We start from the raw sequence: 21038 nt of genomic DNA on the forward strand, positions 1-21038 counted from the left end.
TCCCCAAGTCCTGCTCTGATACCATTTGTCACGGGCCTAGAGATTTGGCGCAGCGGCACGGCCCGTGCGGCACCAAGGCGTTGCTTCAGCTCGCGCAAGCGCCCTGGTCAGCCACCACGACCTGCCCTGGATACATGCTGACTGGTTTCGGCCTGCCATGGCCTCGTCAGGGAAACGGCTCCAGCTCCCGACCAGTTTGTGCAGGGATGGCCAACTCCCTTCTTCATAGTCAAGTCCAAGACTAGCGACAAGCACCTCGAACTGAACCGAGTCGACCTGCCTGAACTCTGAAGAGGTACCATCCTGTGGTCCTGCACGCCCCTTCCCTGGAACCATTCCCAGTCAATGAATGTTCTTAGCCAACCAGCATGCGTATCTTCTATGCTCATGGCGTCGTTAGGAATCGGATCGTGACATTAGGCTTGAGCTCAACCCCACAAACACCCCCCCCCCCCCCCCCCCCGGGTCCGCCATTGGCTGAAACGGGTTTGGAAAAGGGGTTACCATCCCAAACCCGCCTCGAATATCCCTAGAAACTGCCAATCACAATTTGTAAGAAATTATAAATTGCATGCACAAACAAATTGTATTAGCAAATTGTAATTAAATAATACATGAAAAATAAAAAATGATTTAGGCTTGATTATTGGCATAATTTAATTTATTTATATTTACATTATAAAAAATGTAAATAATTTTTTATTTATAAATATAGTAGTGTTTATGATAGTATTCATTCAAACAGACCGAAATTTCCTATTTACATAGAACTCAAATCAAAGAATTTCTTGTTTTAAGATGTGGTTTAATAATTGGCCTAATGGAAGCCAATTATACTCATTATTTTATTTTATTTTTTTATTATTATTTTTAATTTTAAGATAGGAGAGTACAAGATCATTTATTTATTTATTTATTTTTTTTTGAATTTTAGGAACAGAAGAAGAGTATGAAAAAGGAGAGATGGACATTTCTAAGAATAGGAATGTGGAAGATTTTTTTGATTTTTTTGAATTTTAAAAATAAAAATAGAGTAGAAATAATGTAAGAAAAAGGAGTAGAGACCGGGGGAGTTGAAATGTTTCGACCCTAAACCCCTGAAAAATAGAACTGGACTACAATTACAAGAGTTATTTGTCACACATCGAATCCGGATGAAGAAGTGATTGAGTATTGATGGATGGATATGCGGGCCTACAGTTACAAGAGTCATTTGTTACATATCGAATCCGAATGGAAAAATAATTGGATATAAATGAGCAAGTATGCAGGACTACCCAACAGCTTGAGATTTTAAATAATTGGACAAGTGCCCACCCTATAAGTACTTGTGTTGAGTTATTGTTACAAGAGTCATTTGTCACACATCGAATCCGAATGGAAAAGTGAAGTGAATGGTATAAATGAGCAAATATACAGGACTACCCAACAGCTTGAGATTTTAAATAAATGGACAAATACCCCGCTACAACTACTTGTGTTGAGTTACGATACAAGTTGCACTCCAGTGCACTTGCACAACTAGAAAAATATAATTTAAAATTTTCAGGCAATTTAAAAAGGGAAACAATTTTGATTGAAGTTTAATCTACACATGCAATTATGCAAATACAAAACCTCAATGAATAATAATAAATAGGGTACTGAAATTGATGTCGACCACTAGTTCCTTCCAAAGAGGTATATAGTTGGGCTATTTAGTGAAGTATGCAACATTTTCTACTTGAATCAATTTCCAACTAGGAGGAGGAGGAATTAAACAAAAAATTTATATAATTTAATTAGAGAGTCCGACGAAGAAATGTGAATATAAAAAAGCCCTCCAATGGCCAGAAATAGATTACATAAAGAAGCCCTTCTACTCGGTGCTGCTACCTAAATAAGCAAAGATTTTGCTTATTCTTATGATCTCATTCCAATAACAATAATAAAAATATTATAACTATAATAATAATAATAATAATAATAGTGTAGCACTCTTGCAAAATATATCTGCACTTTGTCACAACAGCTGGAATCAGTAGAGAAGCCAGGAAAACACTGCAAAGCCAGTATTCCATTCCTCCATTCCAATTGCTCATTGTTTCTTTCTTCTGATTCATTCACTTCCTCGTCTCTCCTCTACTCTCTTTACCTGCTACTACTGCAAAATACAATCATATCAACACAGTATCATAAAATAAAAAGGCAAACCCTAACCAGACAAATATAAAAGGTGCAGGCAGTATCAAGTCTGCACGAGTGTTCCATTTATCTGTTTATGAATTCAATATCCATCATCAAGTTGAGATAAATCCAACAAGACAATTTCACTATCATCAATTAAAACAATGCCCAAGAGTCTCACTTACAGTCCAAGTATTTATCAGGATCATACGTTTTGTGTTCTCGACTAGTATCTCTTTAACATCTAAACAGCTTCAAAATGTAAAGTCCGAAGTATAACAAGAAGAAGAAATGTTTCCCTATGAAAGAATAAGTTAAGAGGACCAGTAAAAGTCGAGCAGTTTCAAATATAGCTCCTCTTTAGTCATCCCGTGTAATCAAACATAGAATTCTTTCACTGGATATACTTTTATTATTACTAGATATGCGAAAAACAAAAGCTCCCCAAAGAGTTGTGAACATAGCAGATTTGAACCAGAAAATATGTTTTAAGTTAAAAATAGAAAGGAAAAAAAAAAAAAAAAAGAACGAAGACTATACTTAACTAAAGTGAGATTCAAATGAAATATCTAAGTGGAAAAAACCTATCGATACAAAGACTTACAAAATTGTTGCGCATCTCAAAGCTACTAATAACTTTCTCCTCATCTCTGTTCATGGACACGGAAAAGTTTCTATATTCATTTACTTGCATTCTAAGTTCTCAAAAACCAAGACCTGGCTCATTTGAGGTGACAACATTATCTAGAGCACAAGGGAATAATAAGATATCCCCTGAAATGCATTGTATAAACAGAGGAGAGAGGGAACAAATAGTGTAGAATATAAAAATAAAGAAATAAACAAAAAGCAAAGAAACAAAGACAAAAAGATACTAGAAACATTGATACACGTCTGCAAAGAACATTCCAATTTTAAAGCATCATGTGCTAAAAAATTAACTACCAATTTTATCCATAGACTTGAGCCGGTATTTGTGAACTTCCGGTGCTAAAATAAATGTGGAAGAAGGACTGGACTACTGTTTTATCCATTGTATTTCCTTGACAAAAGTCACCAAGCTGTCCTTCGATTTGAATTGTGTAGTTAAGTATACCTAAAATGCCCAGGAAACTAGCGTTTCATCCCTCACTACAGTAGTATTAACGGGCAGCCAGCTGAAATATTTAAATAGTAGATTAGGATAATACGATCAAGAAATAAACTAAAAACTGATGGGCCACTGATGCCCCAGATAGGCAGTAAAACAAGTCGAGTTCGATGAAGCTATAGCAAGGTCTGAACTTCAAACTAATTACACATATTTACATTGGAGGTCAAGTTCAGTCCCAAATTCAAATATTTGACCTCATTTCAAGTCCCCAAAAAAAAATAATAATAATAAATTATTTTATATTTTTAATATAAAATGTATCAATATTCTAATAATATTTTACAAAAGTTGCATAATGCACCCATAACGGCCGATGAACGATATGATACATATTTATGGCATAAGAATCTTAATCAAGCTGGATCTGCATATATGCAAGTTCGGACTGTATCAAACTGAATCAGCAATTATTCAAGTTCGGACTGTACAATTCAATCTGATGCATCATTTAAAGTTAATGAAAGTCATTTGGTCTTATGATGGTTCTTAATTGTTATGAATTGGGATCATAGTCAGCCCCGTCAACACCCTAAAATTAATTACTTACCGTATGGAAATCCAAATTCATGGTGTTGCATCAATGCACTAAAAATTTCAAATGTTGGAAAGGATCCACACCACTGGATTGGTTGGTAAATTCACTCTTCTAGGTAGGGAAATCGTCATATTGTAGAGAAAATAAATAAAATACAAAACCTAAAAAAAATCAACTTCTTCAGCTCACTGTATTGAAGAATGGTCAAAAATCGATAATTATCCACAAAGTTAGCTTTCATAATTTTGCATTGGCATTAGATTTCGCTTAACTCCAGTAGCAGGTAAGATAGATCAAAAAAGTTATTGGCAGTGTTGAACAAAATTTAGTTGTCAGCTCGGACAAAATAATCTTCCCAATGGTTTTAATAAAGTATGCATAAATAATTCTGAAAGGGAAACAGAATTTTAGGGAAGAGCCGACATCTTTGCTTGAGGATGGAACTCTTCTCAGATCACTAACCAACCAACCCAAAACTGACTGAAACAATCATGCCCAAGTCAAGCTTTCACGTACAAAGGTGGAGCATAGACAATTATGGACAAGTGGAAGCATCAACAACAATAGAAAATGCCAAAGAAAATAAGTTGACCAATCCCTATAAAATAATGAAAAATCTTACCATCAAATGAAGTCAGAAAGCTTTCCTGCCAGTGCTCAGATCACCGAAGTCTCCACTTGTTCGCCTTGAACCACTATTGCCAAATCCATTAGAATGACCAGAACCAAAGTCCCCAAAACCACTCTGACGATTTGAAGCACCAAAACCACCCTGACGGCCAGACCCATAACCACCAAAGTTGCCTTGGTGACTTGGTCTAGATCCTCCAAATCCAACACCAAACCGAGCAGAACCAGATCCACCATTGGACCCAAATCGGCTGGAGCTAGATTCACCAAAACTACCCCCCCGACCAGATGATGGACCACCATATCCACCAGAACGACCAAATTTGGAACCACCGTAGCTGCCAGAACGACCTGAATCACCAAATCGGCCACCTCCCCCCATGTCAACAAGTGGACCCTCAACAGCAATCCTAGGGAGCTGATATTAGGCAAATCATATCATGAGGAAATTAGTCTAAAATGGTTAAACTTATTGGTCTAGTATGACAAATTAAAAAGTGTGTGTGCGCGAGAGAGAGAGAGATGCTCCAATCCTAACAGATTAAATTTGGCGGGTGATGTAAATGTACACACATTAAAGGTATGCTTTTCATGAGTACAATACAGTATACACATTCCTGCAGCACTGAATATTATTCCAACATCTTGTTCTCAGAGAAAAAACTAATTCACATCAATAAAATCCTATCCATGATAGGATTATAAAACATTTTCTGCTAATTTCCTGCCAAGCACCCAACCCCTGTCAACTCAAACCAGAGAGAGAGCAGTTAATATTGCCAAAAAAAAAAAAAAAAAAAGTATCAATAAATGATCAGGATGTGTGCTCTCCTATGAACAGTAGTTTTTTAAAATTGTGAAGCTTTCAAACCAAAATTCAGACCCATGACATCCTAACAAACCAAACCAAAATTCAACAACACTAAGCCACATTTGGCTCCATTTAGTGTTACAGTGTGTCGAAATCCAGAGAAATTTACACGCACAAGGTAATGTACAAGCAAATAAACAAAATAAAGAACTGAAATTTTACCTGATTAAATTTGCATCCTACATCCCGTTCAATACCCTTAACATCCCTCATTTGGTGTGACGAATAAATGAGAATTGCCTTTCCTTTCTTCCCAGCACGTCCTGTTCGGCCAGACCGATGAACAAAACCCTCTGAAGTGCTTGGAAGTTCAAAATGTATCACCTGAGCAAGAAAATAAGGTTCCGATGGGACAAGACGACCACAACATAAATTATATAGAAAACTAAAGTTACATAAAAACAAATAAAAAATTCATATATTAATCCACTAATCAAATGGAAAAACATCTTTAAAGAACAGGTAGCCATTCAGACCACGTTAATGCATGTCTATTAACCATGTACTAGGTCAAATCTACACAATGTACATGAGCTCTTCCAAATACAACCCACACGAGGGAAAGAAAAAAAGAGAAAAAAAAGGAAAACCACACACTTGCACAGACAGAGAGAGAGAGAGAGAGAGAGAGAGCACTGGTTCGCAGAATTAGTATGTAATTGTTAGCCAGTGTCTGCCAATTTGGGTGTTTACATTTATTACTATACACATGGTTGGGCAAAAACAACCAGACTGTGTAAAGAACATGATACGAAAACGCAGGAGGAACAAGATGTGCCTAACATATCACAATTCAAACACATGAGAACTCAAGGCTAAGATGACAAATACTTAACACGATACCCCAATCAAAATCTGCAAGTAGCTCCCACAAAACTCTTTGACATAATTAGGCAAATAAAACATTATCTACACAAGAATAGTGAAAATTGGCTCAGCAAATCACAGAAGTACAGGAGATCATTCTAAAAGCTCAAATGAACAACCTCCAGTTCTGACTTACAAGGAGATCATTCTAAAAGCTCAAATGAACAACCTCCAGTTCTGACTTACCCCCAAAAAAAAAAAAAAAAACACTCCAGTTCTGGTCTTTTCCTTGCATAAATACAGAATGAAGCAGAACAAAATTAAACGGCACCAAGGGAACATTCAAAATCTGTTCACAAGAAACACATCTGGTTACCTGCAACTTAAATATTTCCAATCTAGGTTGAGAAGAAACTTGCCTGAGAGTGCATAAAGATGCGGCGCCATGAAGAAAAATAACCAGCCAAGCAAATTATCAACTTCTATACACATTTGAAAATTATTACGCCAGCATGTATTCAAGTTGCAATCTCAGTTGGAGTAACAGTTACAGCTGCAATGTAACAGAATCCGGAGTATGCACAATTCTTATAAAGAACATGACCAAAACTGTTACCTTATTTTCCCCTTGAAAGCTCCCAAAAACATATTCTGATCATTGTTTTCCACTAAAAAGTTTTTTTTTTTACAGTTTCACCAAATTCCATTCTGTGACATTATGAATTTATTAGCCACATCATTATTAAATCTTACAATTTATTAACCTTCTCATTGTTTTTTAATGACTACAGTTGCAAATAATTAAGAAATAAAAAAGATAACCAAATTCAGTGGGATATGTATTATGGTGCAATAGAATCTATTATGGTGTCCAGTCCTACCTCCAACAAAAAGATGCTTTTCGGACTTCCCAACTCTACAGTTTGACTAGAGCAAAAATCTTGCTACATTTCTCTCAAAGTGTATAAAACAAGAGAACATGAGTGTGAAAGAGAAAATGAAGTCTAGATGTGTTTTTAGATTTCCTACAACACTCATATAACCAAACCTGCCCATGATGGCTGTCAAGGATACAATATATGATAACATTTAGATCATAATGCCGAACATGTGATTGCAACTATTACTGTCCACAATATATGGCCGCATAAAGGTAATTGAGCTGAATGCATTGGGCCGTACACATAACTAGGCCCCATCCACACAATTATTTTTGGCATGGGCTCTAGAACCATGGACAACAGTCAGGAACAACAACGATTGCAACCAATCTGAAGCTCATCCATCAATTTTCGAACTGCTAGAGTTGAACTAAATTAGCCATCTTTTTTTATTAAAGAAAAAAAGTGAGCCCTCTACCTCAGTTCCTGCTTAATCCCATTCACCATGGCTTACAATAACATGTACATCAAGAAAATGGGGGACTGATTGAGAAGATATACAGTTCTATTACGTGTTCACACAAAAAGAAGTGTATGCAACGACTTTGACTAGGTTTTCATTCACCATGCCATGCAATTAATATATACATCAAGAAAATGGGGAACTGATTGAGAAGATACAAAGTTCTATTACATGTTCACACAAAAAGAAGTGTATGCGACTTTGACTAGGTTTTCAAAAACGTTACATCATCCATTGCTCCAGAAAAGGTCTGCTAAATCCAATACCCGAGCAATTAAAAGTGGAAGAAGAAGAAAATGGAGGAGGACTGATTGAGAAGATATAAAGTTCTATTACATGTTCACACAAAAAGAAGTGTATGCAATGACTTTGACTAGGTTTTCAAACCACTACATCATCCATTGCACCAGAAAAGGTCTACTAAAGAAGAAGAAGGAGAAGAAGAGACTAGTTATTAAGTGAGCATGCCACAGTCTTAGAAACTTCAAGAAGAGGCATTCCTGAACTGACCAGAAAAGATATTATCACCAGTCTAAATGAAAAGCTGATACATTATCACCTTTGAGAAGCGACTTCCATGTTCCAATGTAAGAATTTTGGGTTAGGATTGTAGGGGCTAAGTGCTACAAGCAGATGCATTCCTAAACTGAATTGGAAAAGAGCTTGCAACCACTCTAAATGAAAAGTTAATACATTATCTCCTTTAAAAAGTCACTTCCATGCCCCAATGCGAGAAATTTGGTTAGGATTGTAGGTGCTAAGTGTTACCTTCTCCATAAACTTGGTTTTTCTTTTATCTTTTGCAAGGATGAATTTCTGAGGTTTTTCTTTTATCTTTTGCAAGGATGAATTTCTGATCAGTCCTCTGTGTATTAACCTTGTCATTCCATTTTATTATTTTAAATATTTTCTAGTTCTTCTGTAAAAATATGTATAAGTACTTATATAACGACTTACAACCTTCAAAACAATAGTACTCAATTCACAGGTCAGATTTAGGTTAGACTATTGTGAAAAAAATGGTAGCAAATGAAGGCACATTATATCCCATTGATGGAGAGGGATAGGCTGATTACAAGACCTAAGCTCTAGCTACTTGAGTCAGCAGCCCAAGCTTTCACAAGGTCAAACCAATAAAATGCGGGGTCTAGGTAAGTAAGGTTAGATGTACACAGCCATACTTCCACATGGAGAGGTGGTTTCTGGTTAGGAACACATGACCTTAAGGTCACAATGGTGCAACCTAATTAGTGGAAATGGAGCTGGAATTATCCAACCCTCCCAACACCTCAGCTCAGTTAGACCAACATTGGATATGTCCTTCTAATTAGCAATTTACCAAAAATTTTTGAGATTATAAAATAAACATAAAACTATAGATAATGCATGGGTATTAAAATCACCTAACTGTATCATAAATTGTTTTAAAAAGTTATCCATTTAATTACCTCAATCACAGTTTTCAGCCAGCTAACCTGACTCAATTTGTCATATTCTTTCAATCTACTACAATATTTTTGGTATGCTGTCCAGCTACTATTACATATTATCATGATATTGAGCAGAACCAAACATATATGGATGAGAAGAAAAACTCCTCTCCATCTTGATATTGCTTGGCATTGTCTTCTTAAATTTAGAAAAAAAAAAAAAAAAAAGTCGCTCAACAGAATCATAGATATAACTTCTCAAAAAAATACAGAATCATAGATATAAAAAAATAAAAAATAATAAAATAATAAAAAAAAAAAGATTAGCACATCATGCTAATCTAACCGAAATTTAGATAAAAAACTATGTTACATGGAGTCTTCATAAGTAGTGAAGTACCCGTGTCGGGGACAAATTGCTCGGACACGGGTATGAGATATGTGTCCGACACTTTTGGCTGGATATGTAATTAAAAAGCATATCCAATCATTCAATTATATTAAATGGATCATTCTAACGTTGATTTAATGGAACCTTTGGCAGTTGTGCACCCTGATTGCTTAGAAACGACTGATGATTGGGCATGAAATGGGTGAATGACAATATTGGTATGGTTAGCACTGCTTTGGGTGTTTCTTCGGAGGGTGATGTTGATCGTACTCAGTCCATTCTTCATGTATTGTGACAGGTAATGAAATTACAGAGACTTATCAAAGTACTAAAGTTGGCAAAAATAAATCACAACGGAAAGGGGAACAGGAGATGAAGAACCTTATTTCCAATGTCAATTATGAGGGGAAGGATGGAATTTCCAAAGAAAGGGGAAGGACTAGAAGTGGGAAATGGGGGGGGGGGGGGGGGGGGGGGGGGGGGGGGGGGGTGTAAGGAGGTGATCATCTTTAGTTCTTAATGAAGCTACGAATTATTATATGTAACGTCTGTGGTCTAAATGACCCGGATAAAACAAGGGTGGTTAAGGTTGCTTTGCGGCAGTGGAACGCTCATGTTATATGCTTGCAAGAAACTAAGATGGCTGCTATGTCTGACGAAGTGGTAAGGCGTATTTGGGGAGGAAGGTTTGTTGAATGGGAAGCTTTAAATGCTTCCGGCACATCACGCGGAATTCTTATTTTGTGGGATCGAAGATGGTTGTCCAGAACGGATATCTGGAAAGGGCACCATTCCTTGTCATGTGTGTTTCAGATGGAGGATGATAATTTCAAATGGGTCTTTTCTGGAGTTTATGGACCTGTTATTGATTGTGATAAACCAGCCTTTTGAGAAGAGCTCATCTTTGTCAAGGAATTGTGGTCGTTGCCTTGGTGTTTAGGCAGAGACTTTACTTCTGTTAGGTCTCCGTTTGAGAGATCTACCGGGGGTAGATGGTCTTCGAAGATGACCCAATTTTCTGACTTAATCGGTGGCCATTTCCTTGTTGATTTGCCAATGGAAGGGGCAACTTTTTCTTGGTCCAATGGTACTACTTTCTCACGGTTGGATCGGTTCCTGATTTCTGGGGATTGGGAAAAAAAGTTCCCAGATGTTACTCAGGCGGCTTTGGTTAGGGACGTCCGATCATGAACCCTTAGTTCTTGATTGTGGAGGGATGAGATCCAGACGTACGCCTTTCTGCTTTGAAAATATGTTGTTAAGATCTGAGGATTTTCAAAGGAAAGTTCAGTCTTGGTGGGAGGAAGCATCTTTTACAGGTTCTCCTAGTTACGTTTTAGCTAGGAAGTTTCAGGTTCTCAAATCTGAACTTAAGAAATGGAACAAAGAGGTGTTTGGAAATCTTGAATGGAAGAAGAACAGAGTTTTGGCTGATATTGCTGAACTTGACCATCTTGATGAGCTGGGGCAAGACGTGGAGTCTTTATGTTCTAGAAGAGCGTCTTGTCAAGCGATTTTTGCAGAGATTGCTGTTATGGAGGAGATTTCGTGACGTCAAAAATCTCGGGCACTGTGGGTCAAAGAAGGTAACCGTAATACAAAATTCTGTCACAGACTTGCTAACGCCCATAGAAGATGTAATCACATCGGGTGTATCCGGGTGAATGGTACAGAGTTGTGGAGAGAAGATGAGGTGCGTGGGGGAATTGTTTCATTTTATCAGCAGCTTTATACTGAGTCTTTGGAATGGAGACCTAAACTTAATGGGTTGTATTTCAAATCTATTTCTTCGCTGGATAGTGATGGGCTTGAGGTTCCTTTTACTGAAGAGGAAGTTCTTAAGGCGTTATCTAGTTGTAACAGGGATAAAGCTCCAGGGGCTTTACTATGCGCTTTCTCAAGGAGAGCTGGGAGGTGGTGCGCAGTGAGGTGATGAACACTTTTCAGGTTTTTCATTCTAATGGCACTTTTGAGAAATCTTTGAACGCTTCTTTTATTGCCCTTATTCCTGAGAAGGGTAATGCCTCTGATATTAAGAATTTTAGACCAATCAGTTTAGTGGGCTGCATGTATAAGCTTATCGCCAAAGTTCTCGTTCTTAGAATGCGGAATGCATTTGGACGAAATTATTTCAGAATCACAAAACGCTTTTGTTGGGGGACGACAGATTTTGGATTCTGTCCTCATTGCTAGGGAATGTGTTGACTCTAAGTTGAAGAGTGGTGTTCCTGGTATTTTATGTACACTTGATATTGAGAAAGCCTATAATCACGTGAACTGGAAGTTTCTTCTTTATTTGGTTCGGAGGATGGCGTTCGGAGATAGGTGGATTAAATGGATAGAAACTTGTATCTCGTCCGTTATGTTCTCGGTGCTTGTGAACGGATCTCCCGCTGGTTTTTTTGCGAGTTCGTGTGGCTTGAGACAAGGTAACCCCCTATCGTCCTTCTTATTTCTCATTGTCATGGAGGGGTTGAGTAGATTAATGAAAAAAGCTGAGGGCTTGGGTTTTATCAGAGGTTTCAGAGTCGGTAGAGAAGCTGCCAATCAGATAGAGATTTCCCATTTGTTGTTCGCGGACGATACATTGGTTTTTTGTGATGCTGACGTCTCTCAGTTGAGATACTTGAGGTGCATTCTTACTTGTTTCCAAGCGGTGTCCGGTCTTAAAATCAATGTAGGAAAGAGAGTGATTGTTCCAGTGGGGGATGTTCCAAATATCTCCTCTTTAGCTGCTGTTCTTAGATGTGGAGTGGGCGCTTTTCCACTTCCTTATTTGGGATTGCCTTTGGGGGTTTCCTCTAGGATAGTGGGGAGTTGGGATCCGGTGATCAATAGGTATGAAAAGAGATTAGCAGGATGGAAAAAACAGTATCTCTCAAAAGGGGGGAAGGTCACTCTTATTAAGAGTACCCTCTCGTTCCTTCCCACTTATTTTTTTATCTTTGTTTCAGATTCCATGCTCTGTCGCTGAACGGATTGAAAAAATTCAGCGTGACTTTCTCTAGGGTGGAAGAGGAGAGGAATTCAAGTATCATCTTGTTAATTGGGATCAAGTTTGCGAACCTTTGAAATTTGGTGGATTAGGCATTCGAAAGTTGGTCTCTTTCAATAGAGCTTTATTGGGTAAATGGTTATGGAGATTTGGCAAAGAGCGTCATCATCAGTGGAGAAGAGTTGTCTCGTGTCGATTTGGGGAGGAGAGTGGGGGCTGGTCCTCTCGTCCTGTTTCTGTCACAGGCGGCGTTGGTGTGTGGAAATTCATTCGGACGGGTTGGGATGTGTTTTCCACCCACATCAGATTCAAAGTTCGCAATGGTAGGCAATTTCGCTTTTGGGAAGATTTGTGGCGTGGTGGTCAGCTGCTGTCTCTTTCTTTTCCTCGCCTCTTTAGTCTTGCTGAAAACAAGCATTCTTACGTAGTTGATTGTTATCATCTTGATAATTGTGGGGTAACGTGGGATGTGCGTTTTAGGCGCTCTTTTCAGGATTGGGATTTGACAGAAGTTTGCGCTTTTTTGGACTTACTATATAGATAGAAGGATGTTGGCAGAGATTGTGATGATATTGTGTGGGTGCCTTCCCCTCATGGTAGATATGGAGTACGATCCATGTTCATGTGTTTGTCCAACTTTACTGGCCATGAATTCCCTTGGAAGTTTATTTGGTGCTCTAAAGCTCCTCTTTGAGTTGCATTTTTTGTTTGAACTGCCACCTGGGGAAAGATTTTGACATTAAATAATATGAGAAAGGGGTAAAACCATCGTGAATTGGTGTTGTTTATGCAAAACAGATGGAAAGTATGTGGATCATATTCTCATGCATTGTCCTGTCGCGTTTGATTGTTGGAATTTAATTTTCAGCATTTTCGATGTTCAGTGGGTGATGCATGAACACTCTCTTCAATTAATCAATGCATGGAGAAGATGTCCTGTTAAAGGTCATGCGCGTGCTTTTTGGAGGATTGTCCCGCATTGTGTTTGGTGGTGTATTTGGCGAGAGAGAAACAACAGAAATTTTGAAGGGAAAGAATCAACTATTGCTCACTTAAAATCTCATATTCTCCGTTCTCTTTTCTATTATGTTAGAGGAAGCACTTGCTCCTCGATTGCTGATCTTTTTGACCTTTTGGATTCTATTGGTCCTTAGGGTTTTCGTTTTTTTGTATTAGGGACACGTTCCCCTCTTGAACGTTTTTCTAATATATTTTACTTAAAAAATAAAAAAATAAAAAATAAAAAAATGAGTTAAATGTCTATAGGGTTGGCAAAATGATTCCTAACCCGCCCATATCCGCCCAATTTTTAATGGACGTGGGTGAACCGTATTAAGATATGGGTTGAAGTATCTTCAACCCATATTTATAAAGGAATAAATAGGTTGAATAAGGGTACCCATATTCAACCCATATTTCACCCATTATATTAGAGACCCAAATTGACCACCTCTCTTTGACTCAAATTCACTTCCTCTATAATTTTGTATCTTGATCTCCTCTCTCTCTAAGATTCACTCCCTAGCTCACCCCCCTCCAAAAAAATCTCTCTAAGATTCTCTCTGCCTCATATCTATCAAACTATATATAGACACATATAATTAGTATGTAATCTGTATATATAACATACTATGTTTTTTGTTTTTGATAGGTTATAACATACTATGTTATAACAACTCCAACAATGCATGTTTGACTATGCACATGTAAGGCCGTCTCTGTATATACGTGTGTGTGCGTGTGTGTGCGCACTTCGTATGCATGTTTGAATAGGCATACTCAATCATCTCAACATGGTATTTAAGAGTTTACTATTGGTACTTCTCAATCTCATTAACTATGGTATCATTGACCTCCACCAAGTAAAAAAGAATATGAAATTTTTTGAAAAACATGATTATTAATTTTCGATACTATCCTTTTTTTTCCCTGTTAAGTATGCCTATTTAATGTTATCTTGATGATGCAGGAATAAGTTATTATGCTGGACTCTCTCTAATTTTTTTATTTTTATTTACACAGTGATTCGTCAATACATTAATCTATGGTCATGTTTTCTAGACTCTTTCGTAGCATTAGAAGTATTTAATTAGAGAGAAAAAAAAAATGACTATCATTTATGAAAAACGAGTTGGGCTTATAAACGTGTCAGGTTGTGAAAAATGGGTCGAGTCTTATAAACAAGTCATTTTATAACTTAATAAAAAATTAAAAAATCCCTAAAATGGGTTGTTGGGTCATTTGGGTTGACCGGGCCCATTTTGACCCATTACAACACATATTTGACCCGTCCACATTTGACAAGGCCCAAATCCAACACAACCCGCCCATTTTCCACCCCAAATGCCTATTAAGAACATTATATTAGATAAAAACACTACTCTAGAAAATAAATAAAATAATTAAATAAAATGAATATTTAGACGTGTCCATGTATCCTGTTTGGAGATTTGACATGTCCAACGCATTGATACATACCCGTATTCAGCACACATACCCGAGTCCATGTAACACAGATAAAGATATATATATATATATATATAAAACCAATATAAGATTATATATATTATTTTGGCAGCATAGAAGGGGAGGAGGCGAAGAGAATCTTGTAGGAATGGGAAAATACAAGCAAGAGTCACCTCATCTGTTCATAAATGTAACACAATACCCGTTAGAGAAAGAAAGTATATCAAATAACTCACCAGATCAACATTTGGTACGTCGAGGCCACGAGCAGCAACATCAGTGGCCACTAAAACATTGAAGTGGCCATCTCGGAAACCAGAAAGAGTTCTTTCCCTCAGATTTTGTGAAATGTCCCCATGCAAAGGTTCACACTTATATTTTCTATTCATAGCTTTAGATAAATTATCAGCATCACGTTTTGTCTGAGTGAAAACAATACATTTTCCTCCTTTTGCATGTTCCTAAATAACACATACACAACACTGTAAAGGGAAGGAAAATTAACAAAGCTAAAAGCAATTCTATGTTCAGCAATTATTCTAGATTTTTTTAACGATGAAAATAGATTGAAGAATCAAAGAAATCAGAAGGTAACCATAAAATCAAGCTGGAAATAGCAGCGAAGATACAGATCAGGATTCATACATCTATTAGAGGTCCAATAATTGATGGTTTCTCATATACTCCCGATTCAATTGCATAGAGCGAAATTCCATCTGCCAACTTCTTATCAGAATCTCCAACCTGCAGTATGCATTTTTGATGTTAATAAGCTAGCAAAGGTGATCATCAAGTCTTTCTAGACATGTATTTTACATCCTCCCGATCAACACTCAAGACACACCGAACATTAATACCACCCAGTAACACAAGAAATCATGTGCAAAGAAGACCACTAAGTGCATAAATTAGGAAGAGTGACGTGATCCACGTTGAGGGTAGTGCTAGGGAAGGGGAAAATAAAAAATAACGTAGTTAGAGTTAGCGAGGAAAGATATGATAACATGTAATTGGACTGAGGCTATGGCCTTACATAGAGCAGAATGGAACAATATGATTCACATTGCCAGCCGCAACTAGTTAGAAGAAAGGCCTTGTTGAGTTGAGTAACACAAAAAAGAAAAACATAGAACGGAAAAAAATTACTCATCTCTACAGAAGAATAAAAATTATATACGGTAGATGTAAGCATTTCTAATAACGAAATAGCCCCTCAACTTGCTGCTGCAAGTATTAATAACAGTCTTCAAAAAATATTCTCCTTCCAGCACCTGCTTTTGACCCTAATCGGAATTGCAAAAAATGTAATGGTACATGAATGGCTACTGCTATACCAACATTCAACAATACAGTGAGAATCTTTTAATGTGATGGTGTTTCAAGAAAGAAATTATGGCAATAACAAGTGAAGGAATTTCATAATGAGAAGAGACGGTTAATAAAATAAATAAGAAATTAACAAAGCAAATCAGCACACTCACAAGATCGATAGTTAATGGATCAATGAGGTATTTCCTGGTAAGCTTCACTATCCAGCTCGGCATTGTTGCTGAGAACATCATGCTCTGACGCCTTACTGGCAACCTTTCTAATATCGTCTCAACATCTTCCGCAAAGCCCACATTAAGCATCTGATCAGCTTCATCCAGAACGACAAACTTCACTTCAGATAAATTCAAATTTCCTTTCTTAAGCAGATCGATAAGCCGTCCAGGTGTGCCAACAACAATATCAACACCACGTCTAAGAATATCTACTTGCCGACCAATGGGTGAACCCCCATAAACACAGAGTGTATCCAAGGTGGGGGCAGACTCATAGAATTCCTTCTCAACTTGGCGAGCAAGTTCTCTAGTTGGAGCCAAAATTAAGGCCAGAGGGTATTTTAGACGTCTGCATGTTTTCACATGTATTATACTTCTATAAATTTGGAAAAATGAGCATAGAGTGTAGCATCAACAATCCATAACCCATAGCCTATTGTAAACAAACTTAAATAAATCTTAAAGCAGCAAAATGTAAATATAGAAGCCAATTAAAAAGGGCAAACAAACCCATTCTGTTCAATCGACTGGATTATTTTATCCATGATGGGAATCCCAAAAGCAAGTGTCTTCCCCGTTCCTGTTCTCGCACGACCTATCATGTCACGCCCCTGCATTGCTGGTTCTAGCACAGCTCTCTGTATAAAGCAAGTACAAAATGGTAAAGAATAATAAAGATGAACTCAACCGAATGGTTTTTTGAAGTTTTGAACAACAGAGAGACATGAACATTCAAGGGAGAAAAACAACAAGAACTAGAAATAATAATGATAATAATTAATAAAGGACAGAACCTCCATCATACGTTTACACGCTTTGACCAATCTCATGCCAACAGCAGCAAAAAGGAATTAAGAGAAGAACATGCTCACTCATTAAATACACAAAGAACATTCTCCCAACATTAATTCCAATCAAGACAACAACATAAAGACATCTCAATATAATTATAAATTATTTTTTGACTCTTGTTGGGTTTGTGCCTCAAATTCTTGAAGGTTGATGCAGTTCGAAGAAGTCTGACCCGTCCAACTTGTTCCTGTCGTAGCACTTCGCTCAGTCTGACTTTAAGTCTGACCGGTTGCGCTTGCGCGATGAGTTGCGGATTTGCTTCCTTAAATAGAAGATGTTATTTCCTAAAGGCTTAGACTTGTGGAGCAAGGCTGTAGGCTAGTGGAGGAAGTTGTTTCTATTTCTAATTTTTAGAGTAGTGATAGATTCGGTAACTTCTTGTTTGACAAGTTTTGGGAACCCTTGTCCAACAAGGAAGGGGTTGAAGACTATATAAATAGAGGTGGAGAAGGCAGAGAGAAGAAAAAGGGTTCAAGTGGGTGAGGAGGAGAGAGCGGGTACACGTGTAGAGAGATGTAGTCTTGTGAGTTTGCTCTTAACCCGAAATCAAGAATGGGTTTGCTCTGAGCCCAAAAAGAGCCGGTGAGGTTGGTTGATAGACTACCGGTGGGTGAATGAAGCGGGTGAATGAATGGATGCGTGAATGAGTAGTGAATGATTGTTTGAGTGAGCGGACATTCTCTACAATTGTATATCTCTTCTTGATTCATTATAGTGGAATTTGTTCTCTCTGTGGACGTAGTGCTAGAGGAAGGGTGAACCACTTAACATATTGTGTTGTGTGTTGTGTGATCTAATCTCCATGCACGATTGTTGTTGATGTGATTTGCTTCCATGGTGTGGAACAAAGAAGGGGATTTAATTCCCAACAATCCTCATGTGTCATTTTAATTTCTATTACGATTCCACTAACAATGAGAAGATTGTCAGACTTTCACGAATTATATTCTTTTCTGTAAGTGACTTCCATAAATTATCATTTCATTATTTATTAGACTTTTCTTATCTGTCACAAGTTACAACCTGCAAGATTTCAAACTGCACACACAAGATCTTCAAAAATTTGTGGATGCTGTACAAGAGCTTTTGACAAGATCGGATGCAGTCACAGGGCATTAAGCATTTACAAGAGCTTTTACCTCAAAGAAAAGATACAATAGAGGAGGGTATGCAGCTCTAAACATAGGCCAGGCGGTTTATAATCTAACACATGGAAAATAAGAGAAGATGAGGTGCAGTTGTAAATATGGGGAAAAGGAGTAGTTGTATAATCTAGCACATGGAAGATGAGAAAGGACGAGCTGCAACATGAGAAATGTAAAAAAGCTATTAACGACACTCTGCAGAAAAAATTCCAATGAAAAAAACACATCATCAACACTCAAACCTGAAGAATTCAGTCTGGAGTGCGGAAAAAAAATCAGTCCAACAGTACCAGTTGCAGTTACAGAACAGTTACAAAAGCTTTTAACATGTGGAGACAAAGCAAGAAACGAGAATAGCAACTTGAAACATATAACACATGGAAATTGTAGGAAGGCAATTAGCATGATGAGACGTGATGCGATTAAGGACACTTGACAGAAGAAGTAATAGGCAGCTCTACATGCAAACACAGCCACCCTAGCATGAGTATCAAAAGAGAAGGACCCCCTCAAATAACAATTTGGATCAATACTCTTAACCCAAGTTCTTTAATTTTGATTCCTGATATATTTTATCTCATTGCAATGTACATCAATTTCAAATAGTTCAATCAATTACTTACAGCAACCAGTTCAATTCAATGGTTTAGCTTGTCCAACTAATTAGTGCACCACCGAAGATTGGTCTGTATCTATTGTCTATAATTTATAAATAAAAAAAAATCCTTCATTCAGGGAAAAAAAAAAAAAGATTGGTCTGCATCCCGTTAAGACTCCATTTGTTTCAAAGTAAAATATTTTACATCAGAAATGTCTTTCATTTAAAATATTTTAAGTGGAAAATAACTTTTTTTGTTCTTATTTTCAGGAGTTTGGTTGAAGTCTTAAGAATATGATACAAAAACTTAGGAAATTCATAAATGTTAAAATTAAGTATATGTATTATAACGTGAATAGAAAAAAATTTATATTGTTTATATATTGGTTAATACATAAGCATGTACTTGAGTACGTCCAAGAAATTACATAAACAAATATGTGCATATATACACATATATACATAAATAAAATATGTATGTCCAAGAAATTACATAAACAAATATGTGCATATATACACATCTGTACATAAATAAAATTTGTATATATGTATGTCCAAGAAATTACATAAACAAATATGTACATATATACACATCTATACATAAATAAAATTTGTATATGTGTATGGGTGTGTAGAGGGATATTATATGTGAATGTATGTGTGACGTTGTAGCCCATTCTACAGTCAACAAAACATAGGAAAATGTTTACAGTCTGAAAATATAAAACAAACAAAGCGCAAATCCGAATACATGAAATGAAATGTTTTTATTTTTTTTTATTTTTTTGTGTGATGGGGTACCCGTTTGTTTATACCATATCTTCCTGAAATACAATTTCATTCATAACTGGTTAGGTATTTAACAAGAGAAATGAAATTCCTCATCATGAACCCATTGGCAATCTCATCCAATCACCCATAAACCTAAAAGAACAATAAGAGCGACAAATCAAATGTATACCTGAATAGGGAAGAGCTTAGTGATACCCTTCTTGGCCAAAGCGGAAACAATCTCATCAGAAATGCCAAGCCTGGCAATCTCAAGACCATCATCGGTGGCGGCTTTCGACGGCGACGATGATTTGTCGTCGTCAGAGAAATCAGCGATGGCGTACTCGGGCTGCGACGATACTGAAGAAGCCCTGAAATTCAAGTGGTTTCCAGATCCATCCACATGAAAGCCCCTTCTCGCCAAACCAAAACCAAAATCACTGAAGCACCCAGAAGAAGAAGCAGTTTTAGCAGTATACGTAGAGAAGTTTGGAGCATTTCTAGCGATAACAGGTGGTTCGGTGATGGTCGAAGAAGAGATTCGACGGTTGTGATGTAGAAATGATTGGACGGAGGTAGTGAAGGCCGCGAGTGTGGCTCGCTTTGACGATGATGAAGCTGACTGCTTCAATATCACGAGGCTACTCATCTTCTTCTTCCTTGTTCTGGTTTGTTTTAGGGGTTTTAGAGAGAGAGAGGGGAAAAACAGTAGAAAGAGAAGGAGAGGGGTAGAGATTGGTTGAGAGGAAAAACCCTAGTTATGATGGGTAGGGTTTAAGAAAGAAATGGAGGGACGGACGAAGGGAAGTGGCAACTGCTAACTTAAAAACCAAAGTCGGTCCACGAAGCGTTAAGGAGTCCCTTTTTAAGGAGACATTTTGTGATTCAGTAAATATAACAGTCAAATCACATTTTTTTTATCCGAAGTTCTTTGGAAACGTACAGAGAAGAAAGACATCCACTGGAGTAGTGTGTGATCTATGTGAACATACACGTGTCGTTTATTTACCTAGCAAATAAAAAACTGCAACATTTCCTGTAAGTGTGAGAAATGAACCAAACGAACCTCGAATTTTTATTTTTTTTTATTTTTTTGTTTTAGCATAACGTACCTCCAATCAAAGAAAGAAAATATAAAATAGCTAGATCAATTTTGTGGAAGTAGGTTGGGTACGATTGAAAGCAGGTCCCGAGGCCTAGCTCACGGACTTGAAGCGGGCCTTAAATGTTCAGCAAAATTAATTGGACTATGTTTTTTTTTTTTTTTTTTTTTTTTGGAG

At 37.2% G+C, this 21038-nt stretch overlaps 1 protein-coding gene across 2 annotated transcripts; it reads right to left on the bottom strand.

Moving 5' to 3' along the window:
- Positions 1-1755: 1755 nt before the first annotated feature.
- LOC132311148 (DEAD-box ATP-dependent RNA helicase 53, mitochondrial-like) lies at positions 1756-20602 on the bottom strand. Of its 2 annotated transcripts, none has more exons than XM_059808908.1 (8): positions 19949-20602; positions 16903-17030; positions 16330-16741; positions 15494-15592; positions 15085-15309; positions 5518-5679; positions 4477-4902; positions 1756-2140 (listed from the first exon to the last, which is right to left on the bottom strand). In XM_059808908.1, the coding sequence occupies exons 1-7, from the start codon at positions 20405-20407 to the stop codon at positions 4489-4491; spliced, it is 1899 nt and encodes a 632-aa protein (XP_059664891.1). In that variant the 5' UTR covers positions 20408-20602; the 3' UTR covers positions 1756-2140; positions 4477-4488. The 2 variants fall into 2 exon arrangements, with proteins under 2 accessions (XP_059664891.1, XP_059664890.1); XM_059808907.1 differs by having other exon boundaries at positions 1756-2143; positions 19949-20601.
- Between the last annotated feature and the right edge of the window lie 436 nt (positions 20603-21038).

This window comes from Cornus florida, unplaced genomic scaffold, assembly GCF_030987335.1.
Source record: "Cornus florida cultivar Cherokee Brave unplaced genomic scaffold, ASM3098733v1 CherokeeBrave_3.0.0_Hap2_Chr06, whole genome shotgun sequence".
In the NCBI taxonomy this organism is placed as follows: domain Eukaryota; kingdom Viridiplantae; phylum Streptophyta; class Magnoliopsida; order Cornales; family Cornaceae; genus Cornus; species Cornus florida.

What these genes read in the sequence shown, in the direction of transcription:
- LOC132311148 (XM_059808908.1), bottom strand. Translation starts at nt 20,407, where the DNA reads ATGAGTAGCCTCGTGATATTGAAGCAGTCAGCTTCATCATCGTCAAAG. An exon ending in CTAAGCTCTTCCCTATTCAG is followed by an intron (nt 17,031 to 19,948) that starts GTATACATTTGA and finishes TGCTTTATACAG; the next exon opens with AGAGCTGTGCTAGAACCAGC. An exon ending in ATCCATTAACTATCGATCTT is followed by an intron (nt 15,593 to 16,329) that starts GTGAGTGTGCTG and finishes TGCATACTGCAG; the next exon opens with GTTGGAGATTCTGATAAGAA.